General features: G+C 42.7%; 1 protein-coding gene across 1 annotated transcript in view; it reads right to left on the reverse strand.

The window, feature by feature from the left end:
* PALM2AKAP2 (PALM2 and AKAP2 fusion) overlaps nt 1-18,240 on the reverse strand; it is a 315,866-nt gene continuing 297,626 nt past the window's right edge. The window contains exons 10-12 of the mRNA XM_084834726.1: nt 14,380-14,558; nt 3,101-4,649; nt 1-2,731 (exon numbers count right to left, since the gene is read on the reverse strand). Of these exons, the coding sequence (XP_084690852.1) occupies nt 4,557-4,649; nt 14,380-14,558 (272 nt within the window). The 3' untranslated portion in view covers nt 1-2,731; nt 3,101-4,556. The remainder of the gene's footprint in view (nt 2,732-3,100; nt 4,650-14,379; nt 14,559-18,240) is intronic.

Raw genomic sequence — 18,240 nt, forward strand, 5'->3', positions numbered from 1 at the left:
GAGAAAATAATTATATACTTGTATTGTATGCCTCACAGTCACTATAAACAGAAGCAGGGTACAACAATGAAGTGGTTAACATATACAAGACACCACATATTTTGCAACTCAGTGACAGAGGAAATGACATGTTGCAGTTTTAGGCAATGAATCCCTCTGGATTGGGAGTGAAATGAAGTTAAAACTGGCAGCTTATTATTTTAACAAACAGTTTGAGGAAACTGCTCTATCATTTTAAAAAAGAAAAGAACCCCAGATACAGCCACAAATTATAATGCTTAACTATTTGTCAATGCAGTTTAATTATATCAGTATTTGCTGCAAGAAATATTCTTACCTCTGTGTATGTATGAAGACAAAGCCAACTGCAATAATGGTGGGGGGGAGGGTTTGCTGGAAGGGTTGGAGGGCCAGAATTATATATATAATTCATACACTGGCATATATTTATAGACATCTAAGCAGTAGTGGTGGGCAAAAGAAAATAATGGAAAAAGTCAGCTGCTACATTATGAAAGCATTAAGCTATGTATGCTGAAAATGGCAGTCAGCATTGTATAATTCCTGAAAGAGTAACTGTCCATTGACAGCAGTTCACAATAATAAACCATCACAAATCTAGTTGGAGAATAGCAGAACAAACTAAGGGAGCAATCCTATGGCCGCTAGTCAGAGGCTAGATGGCCAGAGGATATGTCGGTTTCCGGTAACCGACCTTGGAGCCCATGCTCCAAGAACTGACCTTCCCCCACTCCCACGCTGCCTTGCAGGCAGCTCAGAATGGCCCTGCGCTCAGCAGAGGTGCAGAGAGCAGCGAAAACAGGGTGTTCCAGGGTAGGGAAGGCAGAAATGTCGGCATGACACATCTAGGTGTCGTCGGGCAGCCGCTTCCCCTGTTCTGCCTTCCCGTGGCTAGACAGCCAAAATTGGCTATCTAGACACAAATGCAGGGCAGCTGAAGCACGGAGGGGATGATCCCCTCTGCACTTCTCCTGCCCTGCATTGGATAGGTGGTTGCCTCTGAGTTCAGAGGCAGCTGCCTATCCCCATAGGATTGCACCCTAAGCCTCTCTTTCCTTTTAGCAAAGTCATCGCATCCCAACATGCCAGACATTGATCTCATTATTGCTGTTGGGAAAAAGCACCAGGGGGGTGGGTGGGATAGAACAAGATACTTAGAAAATGAAACATTGTCTTGAAGTCACTTTTTATTGTTGCTTTTAGAGAAAAAGGGGATTTCCTTAACAACTCCATGCTTCTTCATGCTGAGTTGACTACAACCTAGGAAAAGGGAAGAAAACATCGAATTCCAAGCAAATATATCATCTTTGGTTTTATTTCCTCCATCATAAAACCACCATTTTGCAGTAAGGGTTGCCATGTAATAAGTTGTTCCCACATCTCACCCATGCTAGCTCTTTCAGAGGCATATTGTCAACACTGGCTCAAAGACATTTTCAGCACAGAATCCAACTGCTTCTTCATAATCCTGAGAGTTTTTGCCTTGCTTTGAAGAACACAGTCCTCTGGAGTTAAAAAATAAATCCCACCCCAACTTGATTGTACAGGAAGTTTCTGCTAAAGGCTCAAAAAACAGTGGAAATGTTGGTGGTGGGCTTTTGCTGGTCAGGACTAGAAGTTCCTCACTGCAGACAGCTCTCTGTCCCTTCCAGTTGCTGTGCCCCACTTCTCTCTCCCCACATACCTATTCTATCTTCCATCTAGAATTCCTCTTTCCTATGCAGTATTTTAGACCCTGAAAATGCCTAGCACACAATCCAGTCAAAATCGAGCACTTTTAAATCCCACTCACTCCAGTAGAAGACAGTTAAACATGTGGTCCTCTGGAAATCAATGTGACAACAGTGTTTAACTGAGGCTGGATTGCACCCCAAATTCTTATAAAAATATAATCAAAACAGTGTGTAAACCATTAATATAAATATATTTTATGTAAAGTATTTTCCAATTGTATAGTTGGATTCCTTTGGTTATAAAATATGCAAAGGGTATAAGATCCACCATGTTCGGCCCATGGTGTTGTAACAACAAGATGCTGATCTGGGCTTGTATCCAATGTTAGTCTAACTTAAGTCCCATTCATTTCAATGGGTCTGCTCTAAGTAGGACTAACATTGGATACAACCTCTGGCTTGTGATTGAGCAATGCAGCCCATGCATGCAAATGGGACTCTCCTATTGCCTGCTATGGCAGGGGAAAATTCTCCTTGCATACATGGAATTCTTATCTTCAAGTCTTTATTGTTGGCAACAGAAGTTCTGTATACATGTGGAAGTTTGGAGGTTTGGATCAGAATCCACCACAGATGATGTTTTCCAAGCAGTAGGCCAATTTATATCCAAACAGTTCTACTTTATTTCCACATACAATACAGAATGAATCCTCTCCAAGGCTGTTGTATTCATCATACTACTCTATACGTACATAGAGTTTTACTGGGAGGAAATTAATATATTTAAAGTTGAAACTTCCTTGTTTGTCTAATAAAAATATCAGAGCCCAATAATAGTGGAGGGGCATTTTTTTGCCTCCCTCTAAAAAAAGAAGAAATCAAAAGTAATATTTTACTTTTTAAGCTGCATGTACCATTGTTCAGTTGCCTAAAATGTGACAAATTCTAGTCCAGAAATTACAGGTTTCCATTACTGAACATTCTACTGCATTCCCCTGAACAAAAGAAGAATAAACCGGCACCTCTAATACAGCCTTCTCCAACCTGGTGTCCTCTAGACGTGTTGGACTGCAACTCCCATAATTCCCATCTCATGGCTGAGAATGATGGGAGTTGCAGTCCATCACATCTGGAGAGCACCAGGTTGGAGAAGGCTGTTCTAATACTATGCCAGACTACAAAGCACAAGAATAAATACCACATTTCTTTTCTAAATGCCAGATTATAAAACTGTTCAATACTTTTTGAAATGTTAACTCATGCAAATGCCATGTCTGGCCAGCTTCATTATTAGAAATACCGCATCACTTTAGTGCCTTTATAGATCCTCTTTTCATTAAAAAAGAGAAATGTTTATACCCCTAGAGCTGGCAAACAGCTTTGGAGAAAATAATCTGTACACCCACATCTCTTCACCATCTTAATATTCCAACTTCTCTCTCTCTCTCTCTCTCTCTCTCACACACACACACACACACCCCGTATTCCTTTGTCAGCACTTCCCAGCCTACCCGTGAACTTAAGCTGCTATATTATCTTTTCGCTCTGAAAACACTGTTGGAACAGCAAAAATATTCCTTTAACCCCTCTCTTGTTCTCCCATCTCTGTTACCTTCTCCAACTTTTCATTTCCTGGAAACAAAAAACATTCCCCCCTCCCCATGCTCTATTAACTCTAAGACTTTTAATGTAGCATAAATATAGTTAAAGATATAACTATTTTTCTTTCATATTCCTCTCTGTAAGAATCTGACTTGAGGGTCAGTTGTTGCCTCAGTAAAAAATATTCAGATGCTTCTGATTCTGCCCTTATCTTCCTAACTCAGCTTCAATGTTCCTTATATATTTTATTGTGTATCCCCTTCTGCATCATCATAACAACCATTAAACACAGATAATGCAAATACGCACTGAGAAACAAGAGGCCAAACTGATAACTGCAAGCATATACACCACTAGAACTAAGATATTCTGATTTGGCATTTCTTTCTACCTCTTCTACCCTACCTGCAGATTGTGCAGCAGTATTAAAAGGAAACTGTATTAAGCATACTGATTATGAAAAAAGGGATGGCAAATTTGCAACAGAAAACCACCTATGATAAGTTCAGAAAAAGGTGAACGATCTGCCATCTCTCCCTACCTTTCAAAATAACAGCAAAAACAATACATTTTATTTTATGGCTAAATATATGGATTGTACATTCACATTTGCAAATTAACAGCCTCTGTTTTGTTTTTAAATCTGTTAAATTGACTTCAAAATCTTCCCCTTATTTGTTAAGAACAGCAAAAAATATATATATCTTGGTATATTATGGCTATCTAGGATATAACAGAGTAATAGCCCTCTTCTTAACGCCACTTATGGGATGATGAAGAGCTGATGTCCAGGCTCAAACAAAGCTTGAACAACTGTTTATTTCCACATGAGATGCCATCTTGTGGTAAAATGCTGTGTAGGCCAAACTCTTCCTGTTCAGGCTGTGAAGAAGACAGTATGAAGAAAGCAACATGTGTTCATTGTACTCATTCTGAAATGTGTCCTCTTGGATGATCATGGCTGCTGTTTGTTATCACGGGTGATGACATCAGCTCCAAGCCTGCAGTCTACTTCAGATTTGGGGGGGGGGGGAGATAGCAGATGCTTTTCTTAGTATAACTTTTCTGTGGGTTTGTGCGTGTATATTATATATGAATTGCTCCTGCTTGAACATACCATTGCAGAGACTAGTACATTTGTAATAAATATCAGATTAAAATGATGTTGCTTTTTAAAAAAATTTAAAACTTTGTTCTCCTATTTGGTTTCTTGATCTCTGCAATTAACAAAAAAAAAGCTCTTTCATTTTGCCAAGAGAACTATTCATTTTCTTCCCGGTTAGCATAAATCCCAGCTTCCCACCGCAGTGCTAGGGCACTCTTTCTGCGGTTGACTCTAGTAGCCTCAAGGACCTGGCAGGAAAAGAGAAAGAGAATAGAGTTCATTTGGGTGCCCTTTTCCAATTCAGGCAGACTGAAAAGCTAGCCAATGAAAAGTTTTGTGCAACTCAAAAGCTTACATCAACAGAAAGCTGGTTGACTAAAAGACATACCCACCTTGTGTCATTCTGCATATCTTATTCACAGGGACAAACATATCAACACAGCTACAGCCTAAAACTAATTTAAATATGCCAGTGAAGCAGTGATTATTTTTACATTTCCAGCTGTGATGCCTGAATTTAAGCATGGCAATGAAAAACCCACATGCAGGGAAGAACACACAAGTATCTGGATGAAACACAATCACAGTGCAAAACACAAATGGTATCAGAAGCTGGCCAGCTGTTATGGCCTTTGACACAAAAGAGCTTTTTAGCCATGGAAAACCAAAGCCGAAGTCTCTTTTCTCTCCCTGCCACCCCCACTCCCACCCCAGCAACTGGTTCATCCTACGCCTTCTGTATCTTTGCAAAGACTTTGGGAAATGTCTGACTCCATCTTAAGCAGCATGTTCAACATTTTAGATTATCATGGGTTGTTTTGGTGTTTAAACTGTGAAACAACCTTACCAGATGGGGAACAAAATGCGAGCCAACAATGAAATGTCTAGTCCACATGCTTTAGATGAGAACTCAGCTGCTTTCAGATAGGCAGTTCCTAGAGCTACTAATCATTGCTCTTCTGCTGGAAGTGGAATTGCAATCAGCCTTCCACACAATAGGGGAGGTATTGCACCTTTTCTGCATATACAATTTGCTAAGTCCCATCCATACCAGCTGGACGTGACACGCCCGTTGTGGGTGGGGAAGGGGAAGCTCTGACTCTGTTGGGCCGCCATTTTTTAAAAAACAGATCCTTTAGAAGGCCAGTAACTTCATTAGTGCCAAAGCACTTATTCATTTAAGCTTGATTTCCTGATTACTGCTCATGAAATGTTTGTTTTGGATTGGAAATATAATTTGGAAATGTTTAATTAGAAAAAAAAATCGCTAAAATGTCTCTGTTGGGGGAGGTTACATGCCTGAAAATGTCTGTGTGTGTGTGGGGGGAAGGCCCGGCATCTAGCAAGGACCCTGTTGCCATCAAGGATGTAGCCTCCATACCCCCATTGTACAAACAAATTGGACAATGATTGGATGATGGCAGCATCATGTGGATGCCCCATAAAAAGTGGGTGAATGAAGCAAGGCAATTTCACACTAAACTTGTAATGGAGAAACACCCTTTGGGTCATGGAACGCTAACAGTGTGAGCTGATTTAAATCTCCTCATAACAACAAATTCACTGGGAAGTCTTAGGAACGTCACAATTTCATCAGCCTCAGCCCTGTACCATCTGCAACAGGGGGATAACAACGCTGTCCTACTTCGCAGTGTTGTTGTAAGGCAGCCTTCCCCAACCAGGTACCCTCCAGATGTTTTAGACTATGATTCCTATCACCCTTGACCACTGGCCATGCTGACTGGGGCTGATGGGAGCTGTAATTTAAAATACTGGGAGAGCACCAGGTTGGGGAAGGCTACTGTAAGGATTACTGAGTCATGTAGTCAAGTTCTTAGAGCACTTTAAAGCACTATACAGTCATAGAATCATAGAATCATAGAATCATAGAATAGTAGGGTTGGAAGGGGCCTACAAGGCCATCGAGTCCAACCCCCTGCTCAATGCAGGAATCCAAGTCAGAGCATCCCTGACAAATGGCTGTCCAGCCTCGTCTTGAAGGCCTCCAGTGTGGGAGAGCCCACCACCTCCCCAGGTAATTGGTTCCATTGCCGTATTGCTCTGACACTCAGGAAGTTTTTCCTGATGTTCAGTCGGAATCTGGCTTCCTGTAACTTGAGCCCATTATTCCGTGTCCTGCACTCTGGGATGATCAAGAAGAGATCCTGGCCTTCTTCTCTGTGACAACCTTTCAAGTACTTGAAGAGCGCTATCATATCTCCCCTCAGTCTTCTCTTCTCAAGGCTAAACATGCCCAGTTCTTTCAGTCTCTCTTCATAGAGAAGAATAATATATCTTCATATAAACAGTCGCTAAACATTATATAAACACATGCTCTGTGGAGGTATCTAAACAACCTCGTCTTTCTGTCAATTTTATTTTAATCTCACGAAGTTGTCTCTCGCTCTTATATTATGGGTACTGCCTTTCCTCAGAAACAAAACAGAAGGGTTGGGGGTGAAAGTGGCAGCCTGTGGGTCCCCAAGGTGCAAAAATTAATAAAAAGTGATACAGCTGTTACTACACAACAGGATCATGGAAGCTGGCTGTACCATTCAGCTCTGCTATAAATACGATACTCCCTTGAGACACAACAGCCTGGCCTTTTCTTGGGAACTTCCTATGAAGAAAATTCCACCCCTGCCCTGGCACCTTATTCTACAGAGAAACAGCTCTGAAAAACTGGATACGGAAAAGAGTGTTTAGGCTGCAATTCTATACCCACTTAATTGGGAGTAAGCCACATTGAACTCAATGGGTCTAACTTTTGAGTAGACATGTGTATGACTGCACTGTAAGTTCATTAAAGGTGATATGATAGAACCACTATTTATTTATTTATTGCATTTATACCCCGCCTTTTTTCCTCTTGCAAGGAACCCAAGGCGGCTTACATTATCATCCTCCTCTCCATTTTATCCTCACAACAACAACCCTGCGAGGTGGGTTGGGCTGAGAGTCTGTGACTGGCCCAAAGTCACCCAGTGAGCTTCCATGGCCGAGTGGGGACTAGAACCCGGATCTCCCAGCAGGTTTTGCTGGGTTTTGACCCCCCCCCCCCCGCCCCAGTGAACAAAGACACGCCATGGGCAAAGCTGCCTATATCTATACGCCTCTTCCCACTATACTCATGTCTAGAATCAATCTCTGGTAGTGTTGACTTGTACCAAACGTATACCAAACACATGCTTGAAAAAATTGTTAGATTTTTGGCATGTATGATTAGGAATGTGCCTTTAAAATCAACTAGGGAGGGCTTTGGCCAAGACACTATCTTTCAGCCTAAGCTAACACACAGTCATGCACAAATCTACTGTGAGCCTAAAATACCACTCTTAGTTCATTGGGGGAAGGACCCAACATGAATGCAATACAGGAAATGAGAGCTTCTTTCCTGCTCCTTGCTTTTCTAGTGAGAGCCAGTGTAGTGTAGTGACACTGTAACTGGGCCAGGCCTGGGGACAACTCAGGTTCAAATCCCTAGACAGCCATGAAGCCCACTGGTAACCTTGAACCTCTCAGCCTAACCTATCTCACAGAGCTTTTGCGAAGACAAAAATGGAGGATATGTGTCTGCCTTGAGCTTCTTGGAGGAAAAGTGAGATAGAAATGTAATAATAATTAAAAAAAACACACCTCATTTTATTTGACCATCTCCCATGGGCCTTAATCTTTACTTGTATTTGATTCTCTCTACTCCTGGTTATCTTAAGAACCCCTTTCGCATCCTCTGTTCACAGGCTCTACCCTCTGTGCTTCTTTTTCTGTGCATAGCACATTTCCCTAGACATATCCATCCCCCTACAGGTGTCCTCCAAGACCATATAAAGGCTGGCTGACACAAAATATGCAGACACTCTGGACACGAACCAGACCCCCACTCTTATATTTCTCCAGCCCTCCCCACCATTTTTCTTCAAATGCTCAGTAAGTATTTGAATCATTGTGGCTTTTAACACTACACACCAGTCTTTCTCAAACATTTTGAACTTGGGCTTCCCTCTAAATGGGAAACGGGCTCTGGAGGACTTCCAGCCCGTGACCATAGAGTCTGCGGGTTAGAGCATATGCCACTGTGGGCAACACTGTAAGCAATGCTGTGTGGTCACACAGCCATTTGGGACACTGGAGCGTTGTCGGGGAAACAAACAGGGAGCCTGTTTGCACCATGGAGGACGTTGGGATACATGGCAAATACGTTGAGAAGATAGCAGGTAACTATGGAGGGATAGTGATTGGTGGAACCATGCGGCGCTGCATGGTTAAAATAATATCAAAACATTATTTTTTGATAAACATTTTGATATGTTTATTTGAGCTGAGAACATTTGGAAAGTGCAGAGGTCTGTGGATAACTATGTTCCAATCTGTACCAGGAGATGCAGAACAGGTCAGGTCATATCGGAATTCACAAATATCAAATTCCTCCAGCGTATTGATATGGACACACAGAAGCAACATGAGAAGAGAACACAGTAGCAGACTGGCATGAAGAACCTCCCATTCTGGGAAAAATAAACACTGGAAGACTATTCTGTGGGACAGAGACTCAGGAATTACATTGGATTGATTGTCAGTTAATGTGCACCCTGTATTTTCAACAACATGCTCACTTTATTCATGCTTGGCGATGACTCCAAAATTCAGACCTAATGGAATGAGGTGTTGAAATTAATTAAGGATATGACACATTTTACGCTACCAGAAAGTTCTGTAACAATTCTGTCTTGTCACCTAAAAGAAAATACTGAATATTTGTGTTTAAGAATTAACCTAAATCTATTGTGGGCAGCAGCTAATTGGAGGAACACATGATCTGCAGAGCTTTATGGAAGTATTAAGGTTTGGACATAGGACAAATGAAGCAGCTACATAACTTTCAGAGTTGAGAAGTGCTGTCAAGTATCAGACAAATGTGTGGAAAATTGGATATTATTCCTTGACAATTGGAATTATAAACATCATAATGTCCCCCCTTATGCATTGTCTTCTTTATCTGCTTAACATATTTCTATCCTGCTTTTTTATAAAAATGACCAAGGTTACATTTTTGATCTAAATCAGTTATAAAATTTAAAATTAACTCATCCAACAACGTGAGATAAATGTTATGCCGGGGCACTTGTAAATTCAGAATTTACACAAAAGCAGGTATACAGTGTAGACCTGCATGGTAGTAAACAATATCCCCAAATTTCAGCTGCTTACAATTGGAAGTTTTCTTTCTGTCCACAAAAACCACTTGGAATAAAAAGTGTTCCCCCACCCCACAAAGCAACTGAATCCTTGGTTTGGGGATATTTTTTGTCCCAGCCAATGTGGCATGCTGGGGTAAAAAAATGTCTAACAAAAAGCGATCCAGAGAGGCAGATCTGAGTGTGATACAGTGCCTGGGGTCACACAACATGCTAACCCGCCCAGTGTGGGTTGTTGTTGAACCGTGAGTTATCATCTGAATGCAGAATGTTTTCCTCCGGGTTGCTTGTTAACCATGCAGTGTGGCTTCTTAACCACCTTGAACAACCAACAACAAGCCATGGTTTCTCAAGGTGGCTTGTTTGAGACAAAGAAACCACATTGTATGGTTAACAAGCCACCCTGTGGAAAATGCATTGCATTCAGACAACACAATAATCCATCCTGCAGAAAACATGCTGTGTTCAGATAACACGATAACCCAGGTGGGTTAGCATGATGTGTGAACTCAGCCAGAAGTTTCTCTGAAAATCAGAGAGCATGGGACAAAAATACACCAAGAAATCTCTTAATTTTTGCTGCTGGGGTGCTTGTGAGTCCCAGCCAATCTTAATGTGTTGGGATACAAAAATGTCCCAATGGAATAAAAAACGGGTGATTATACAAGCAAGCTGAATTAAGTGCAGGTCTTCAGTAACCACATATATGCCTTCGTTTTAGGGACATTTTACTACTTCAAGATCCATTTGAATGTGGCATCAGGTAGTAAAATACCCTCAAAGTAATTTATGTTAGTTCCTTTGGTTTTGTTCCATGAAAGTTAAGAAGCACTATGGACATTTATATGATGGTTTCACAGAGAGCTCTTGAGGTAAAGCACAGTGGTGGGGGTAGGGGAATGGGCCTCATCACAATAAAATCTTGAAAAAACATATGAATTAGTAATGTAATATTTTGGTTTCAGAGCTGAAATGTTGTTCCTGCTGGGAGTTCTCAAGAGTGGAAAGGTACGAGATGTTGTGATGCAAGGCTTCATTTCTATGAGCTGCCACATAAGCTTACAAGGTGCTGTGCAAGGGGAGTACAAAGTCCCCAGCTTGAGCCACATTATTGGCCTTTTAAAGACAGCTATGTTGTGGCAAAGGCTGGGCAACAATTGGCACAGTATTGTCAATAGTTGCTATGACATCTATGGTAGGACTGTGATCAAGTTCTAGCACTGTGACAATGAGGGTACTGCAGTTGCAAATACCTTTAGTAACCTCACTGGATAGGAATGGAAATCTAGTGCACAGTTTACAGACACACTTAAGTTATGGGGCTGAAGGCTACATTACACCACCAGTCTACAATCATAGCCATAATTCAAATATTCTGATCTTAATCTAGGAAGTGGTTCTACATGGAATGCTTTTTTTGGCCTCATCATAAATAGTATCTCCAAACTGTAACTGGTCTGGGGGCAGGAATACCCAGGAACCTGCTGGTTTTTCTTCTTTCAACTTTATTGTCCGGTCAAGAAATATACATTCAAGGGGTTGGACTGAGACTTAGTCATACTTAATGTAAACCCACTGAAATGGATAGGACTTAATCACAGCTAACTTAAGTCCTATTGATTTCAGTGGATCTACCCGAAGTATGACCAGATCTGGATCCAACCCACAGTCTAGTTTGGGGGAAATCAGAAAAAAATAATAATGAAGGCCGCCCTTTTTCAGACCATCACTCTGATGGTTATGCAAAGCAGCAATTGAAGGCAAACTGCAGCAGCATGCACTCAAAATACTCATGCAAAAAAGAAAAGAAAAAAGGTGAAGCAAAAGGCAAGAGCTTGAAAAGTACCTCAGAAGTAACCTTGTTAGACAGTAATTTACAGGTGTACTGGCGAAAAGGAAAAGACCATCATTAGTACACAAAGAATAGAAAAAGAAAGAGTTCAAATTAAATCAAGAACTAATATCTATCTCACAGTTCATCAGCTGAAGCAGCTTTTAATTGTTAAAAAACCCCTACTTAGCAAAGCAAAACAGCAAATTTAAGAACTGAAATTATTTGTCATTGCCACTGCATTAACCATTTAACTATGTTAATATTGAATTCTGTTACAAATAAATTAACTTCTTTCCCAAGTTTATGACCTTTATCTCATTCCTTTAGCCAGAGAAAGGAAGAGATCTTTCCCTTTAGGGTATAGAAATACTTCAAGTGTCCAGTTAGTGTCTTGCACTCTGTTGATGCTAAATAAGTGTTCAGTTGTTTGACCTTTGTTCTTGCTGGTTGCTTGCACCACAACACTTATTTCTGATTGAACAGGTTATATGGGGAAAATGTGCCCCAAGGACATCCTTGCATGGGAACTTGAACTCCCAACTCTCAGGTGCCTCTGAAAAATCTACTTCTGATGAGGCATTCAGATTAACATCCACAAGGAGCACATTTTGTGAAGTCCCCGTGCTTTGATATGAAGCCAAACTATTACTGATTGCATACTAGACTCAACCTTAATTGGCACCGTTATGGAAATTCACTGTCATTTTGCTTACATAATAAGTCACTTTTCTGCAGATGATCAGCAATGACTGTAGCTCAGACTGAGCAAGGCAAAGAACTCAGATCAGAACCCTCCATAGCTTTTAATTTCTGCTTGAACATAGGGGACAAAAGTACAGCATTTTAGCCCCAAACTGAAAATTCAGAGGTTATCTTGCAAAAAGTAGGTTCATTGAGTTGTGGGAGAACTGCCTCCATGACAAAAGTTGTGATGCCTGCTCAGGGTTCTACCAGAACACACTGACATTGCTAGGATCCCCTTTCACCCTGCAGAACAGTATGCAACAAGCACCCACAACTGTGGGGACCAGCCATGTTGAATGTGCCCCTCTAAACTCTGTTGTATGCATGTGTGTGGGGGAGGGAGGTCCCTCATGGACACCCTCCAGGTATAGTTAAGGTCACAGCCTTAGAAAATAAAACCAAATAAATCTGCCACAATGAAACCAAATGAATTCACATGTGATCCTATGGCGGTAGGAGATTGCTGTGATTAGGGACAAGACTGTATTGGGGTGAAGTGGGGGCAGTAATGTTGCCATTTTTCTTCCCAGAGATGAACTGGCTGTATTAGTGGCATGATGTTTTTTTTTCCAGAAAGCTTTGTGAAAAACTCCCTTTCTGATAAGACTTCAAAGCCAATTTAGCATCTCTGCAGTCCATGAGGGAGCTAATTATCTCCCAGCCTTGACCTTGGTTAACGCATCAAAGAGGTCAAAGCTTTCACCATGCCTCTTTCCCAGTTCAATGGGTAGAAGCCAACTGTGTCATTCCGTTAGCACAAATGACGTTGCACTAGCAGACACTAGGTTCTGAACTAGTTTCAGAGAAGAATCTAACTAAGGGCACAATCCTATCGAGATCCGAAGTTGTAGGCTGACAACTATTCTATGCAGGAGGATCTTCTCCTCTGCACTCTGCCCACCCTGCATTCTTGGCTAGACATGCGATTTCACATATCTAGCTGGGGCTTCAGAGAGGGGGCAGGTACGGGCCTGGAGACCCCATAGGAAGCAATGCAAAGGGGCTTCCACAGTCTCCTCCTTTCCCCACCCCCCAGGAACACCCTGAGGTCTTTTTGCTCTCTCTGCATTCCATTTCACGAGCATGGAGATGCAGCCTCTGTGGTCGTCCCCACACAGGCTCCGAGGGGGAGGGGAGCACAGTTTCCTGGCTCTAAGCGCTGTCTCTTGAGTTCGAAGCCAGTAAACCAAAAAAACCTATGGCCCTCTAGACAGTGTCTAGTGGCCTTAGGAATGCTCTCTAAAGTTACATTTGTGCAAGTGTGGTTCTGCAAGCGGCTGTGCATTATGGTTGCGCAACCCATAGAGCCAGTGTGGTGTAGTGGCGAGAGTGTTGGACTGGGAGCCGGGAGAACTGGGTTCTAGTCCCCACTTGGCCATGGAAACTCACTAGGTGGCTTTGGCCCAGTCACAGACTCTCAGCCCAACCTACCTCACAGAGCTGTTGTGAGGATAAAATGGAGAGGAGGAGGATAATGTAAGCTGCCTTGGGTTCCTTGCAAGAGGAAAAAAGGCAGGATAGAAATGCAGTAAATAAATTAATAATAATAAACCCATTGCGCATAACTCTTGTGCAACCAGCTGGGCAAGTGGTTGCACAACCAGTTGCGCAAGCATAATGGGCAACCGCTTGCGCAACAGAAAGATTCAGCAAAGCTCAGCTAGTGTTATTTGAGTTTGCGGAATGACACGGTTGGATACTGCCCAACAAATCTACCTTCTAGCTGCCCCGATCACCAGGAAACAAAGGTTGTTTTGCTCATCATTGCTCCTCACAACACTGACTTCCTACTCTTGCTCTTTGCTGCTTCCCTTCCTCATGTATCTAGTTCACTCAGTTTATCTAGCAACTGCTGCAGTTTGGATGCAGTGCTTGTCCCTGGCATTCTGCCCAGCCCCCATTTCCAGAATGCTGTGATCACTTCCAGGTGGAGTGACACTGAACAATCCCGACAGAGTCCCCACCCCTGCGCAATCCTGCACAAACTCTGTTTCAAAGGGTACCACTTGAAAAGTCCCATTTCAAGAACAGAATGTGGGATTGTAAAGAGGATCACAGTAGTATGCCTCTTTTCTGCTCATTGCCTTGTGCACCTAATTCTGGAAAGGTGAGCTATTAACAGTTTTAGAAGAAATAATTAAAGACAGATTTTTAAAGCTCTACTGCGTGCAGAAAAATGGCATGGGAGAAACGGAATGTGCTTACGCTGCTCTCATCCATCCTCTCCCGCCTCTTGGTTCTGTGACTTTCGTAATCTTCCATAAGAGTCTGCATCAGGTTCTTGGGCCTTTGGGATCCTCCAGATTCATCTGATGAGGAGTCGGAAGGCAAGGGGGGGCCTTCAGCGGTTGGGGATGGAGGTGGCTTGATCTTCTCTATTTTACCTGTAAAGACCCAATCAGAATTTCCTTCTCTAGGTAACAGACTAGCAAACAGAAGCTGAAAACACATACCCAAAGGAAAGAGAATTTAATCAGTGTGCACTGGAGAGATAATTACAAGTCAGGCATCTTGCTCCTCATTAAAAAGGGCCATGTGTGAATATCAGCCTACAGATTTTCATGCTTGGCTCTGCAACTATGATAACTAAAGAATTGTACGCATCTTGCACAGAAAACAGAAGTTTGTGGCAATTCTGGTCAGAAGCAGGGGAGCATTTCAGCCTTGCTCTAGTGTAGATTCAGGCCTATACTCCTATCTTCTTTTGGAGTGCTACGCTGCTTCCTGATCGCTGGCTTAGTAGACCAGAGGCAAACTACTCCAATACACACGAGAGGGCATTATATATCCCGGAGCATGTACTAGAATGGCACCCTCTCATACATTCAACTTGACATGCTTGCCTGTAAGGCTATCCACATCGTTCCTATAACCCGAGAAATACCAATCACGATGAGTCTTCTCTTGCATGCAAAAATAATGTACAGATTTCTTATTCACACACACATTCACAAATTATTCACAAATACTTTGTACCAAAGTAAGAGTCAATTGCTATTAAGGGAAGACTTGCCTGCAAGTCTTCCCTTAATAGCTGAGAATGTTCTAGTTGCTTGGCACCATTCCCTTTCTTTGGAGATACTCAGAGGGAGCTGCTGCCTAGTAGATGGTAGCCAAAAAGGCAACACTGGGAAGGACGAGGGCAGAAAATGCTGCAATCCTGGCTCCTTATGGACACTATAGCCCTATTCAGGCATCCTTAATTTGGCTTCCTGCATTGAGCAGAGGGTTGGACTCGATGGTCTTGTAGGCCCCTTCCAACCCTATGATTCTATGATACTCACACTAACACACAAGAAGGGAGAGAGAGAACGAACACTCTGCCCCCACCCCTTCTCATCACCCTCCTTGTCTTCAAGCAGAACTTCTGAAGTGGGGAGACTCCCCTCTGTAGACGCTCTCCGCACAATGTTGAGCTCTGAAAAATCAGTATTCCACATCCCACAGAGGCTCTCCATGGATATAAGAAGCTCCCCATTTCAGAAGTTCACCCTGATCATGAGAAGGGTGAGGGGAACAAGGACAAAATGTGTGGAGATAGTGTTCTTGGTCTCCCTCTTCAGTTGGCAGGGTAATTGAGACCATCTGAATAGGGCTTATATGTCAGTCTTCCCCAACCTGGTTTCCTTCAGATGTTCTGGACTACAACTCCCAGCATGTGTGACCATTGACTATGCTGGGTGAGGCTGATGGGAGCTGTAGTACAAAACATTTGGAGGGAACCAGGTTCGGCAAGGCTGGTTTATGGTATTTTTGTTCCCGCTACTAGATTTGAAAGTGATTTTTATGGTGAGAATCTTTTGTAAGTCGCTTTGAAAGCCTCTTGTGGGGTTGGACTCAATGGTCTTGTAGGCCCCTTCCAACCCTACTATTCTATGATTCTATGATAAAGTGGGATACAAGTGTTGCACATCAATCCAGAAAATAAACAGAAGCCCTAACTTCCCCATGAGGGCCAGATAGCACATCCTATTGCATTTGGCATTGTATCTCAACCATAATGTGACTTGCATCCTGCTGCCAGGTACAGACTTGGGAGATTTGTGGCAGGGAGTGGCCCCTCAGTACAATTCATTAGCCTTGTAGTATGGAACAACAGTGCAAATCAGCAGTCTTGCATCCTAGCAGAAGATCATGGCACATTAGGTATGTTGATGGATTTCTCTCCTAATTCCCACGTAATGGCCACAGTACAAACTATTGATTGTCTAACAACAGCAGAAGCACCACCACACCCTATCCCTGTTCTAAACATATGATGGATTATTGTGGATTTTTGTTACTGGATATGACACCCTGACAGCCAAACTACGTATTAACAATATGTATCAAAGAACTATGTCCCTCCTCCTCCTCCTCCTCCTCTTCTTCCTCCAAGTGCAGGGGACCTATCTGGATCAAGACTCTAGTGTCAAGGGTGGGGTCGCTTTCAACCTGGGGCAGGTATCGTCTGGCCCTCCAGATGTTTTGGCCTACAACACCCATCAGCCATAGCTAGCATAGCTACTAGTGAGGGATGATGGGAGTTGTAGGCCAAAAATCTGGAAGGCCACATTTCCCATCCCTGCTTTAAACCTTTGGACCCCCCCCCCCACTGTGGTCCTGATCTAGATTGGGCCCCTGTGCTTGCAATTTACATATAGAAAAACCCTCCATTCACTTCAATGGGGGCTTTTTTCCTATGCAAATTGCAGGTGTGGGGCCCCTGATCCACACTGGGACCACAGTGAGGGACTGAGTAAAAGAAAAGAACAGACATAGCTCTATACTACATATTATTTATAATTTCAAAACTATTTTTTTCAGTTATAATTGAACAAGATATAGTACAACCATGAAGGAAAGCGTGGGTGGGTAGGGAGAGAAGGGAGGGAGGAGAGGGACGGTAAGGCGTTTGAAATTTGGAGGCAGATTGAATTTGGATGGCAGCTCACATTAAGTGTTAGTCTATAAAACCCATACAGAGAAGAAATCAAGCAAACAGGTCTGTGTAGGGAATCCAAATAGGTGTTCGTCCGCTGTTGTCTGCAACAGGCTGCCTGACTGAATACAGAGAGGGAAGTAAGGTCTTAGGGGGTTGGACTCGATGGCCTTGTAGGCCCCTTCCAACCCTACTATTCTATGATCCTTCAGTTCGCTGGATAATAGGCGTGGAACTTGTCCTTCTAGTGTCACAGCACAAGTCTCTTTGCTACCATAAGTGCTCATTTAAGCCATGCGGGTATATAATTTAGCAATATGCACACATCTGCAAACTCCAAGCTCATTTCCAGGACAAAACTAATATGTATCACAACCTCTGCCAAAAAAGGGGCTACCTCAGCATCATGGGGGTCAGAAACACAAAGTCAGCCACACCTCCAACATCTTATTGCGGAGAACACGTCTTTCTAAGAAGAGGCATAAGGGGGATCCAATAAGTGTGATTTTTTTGGGGGGGGGAGGGGCATTTTAACCTTAATTTTAAATCAACATACAGAGAATGTACCGCTGTTCCTGTATGGGTTATCCAGTTTCCGCATGGTGAATATTAAAATAACATGTAGTTTGACCAGGACTGTGTGTGAATTATTTGCATTTCAGCATGCAAAAACTGCTTTGCAGGTGCGTTATTTCAGGAATCAGTGGCCTGGTTCACACAACCGCTGCAGCCCACCATGACCAGTGCGAATATTTAAGCCATGGCAGGCAGTGGCTGTGGCTTATCGTGACATGTGAAGCTGGTGAGGGTGGGTTGTTGCCGTGGTTAACAAACCACCCATGATGTGCTGTGGTCTGAATATTCACAATGGCTGCTGGCACATGCTTCAACCCACAGTGGCTTAAATGAAATCTCCCCAGGCGGTGTGTGTGTGGGGGGGGGACTTTCCTAGCAAGATTCAAATGTCTTCTCTTGGTAATATCCAGGATTAAATTGCAAAAGGCAGTATATTGAAACATTTGTTGTAACTACTTTTTAATTCTGAGGAATGTGGTCTGAAAGAAATGAATGGGGGGGGGGAGAGCGAGAGCACCTTTCCAACTCCTTTTTCCTAAGTGGTCACCCTGCGCCCTTGGATAAAATGC

Source organism: Heloderma suspectum, chromosome 2 (genome assembly GCF_057233095.1).
Source record: "Heloderma suspectum isolate Gila_16-S chromosome 2, 16-S_ref, whole genome shotgun sequence".
Classification (NCBI taxonomy): domain Eukaryota; kingdom Metazoa; phylum Chordata; class Lepidosauria; order Squamata; family Helodermatidae; genus Heloderma; species Heloderma suspectum.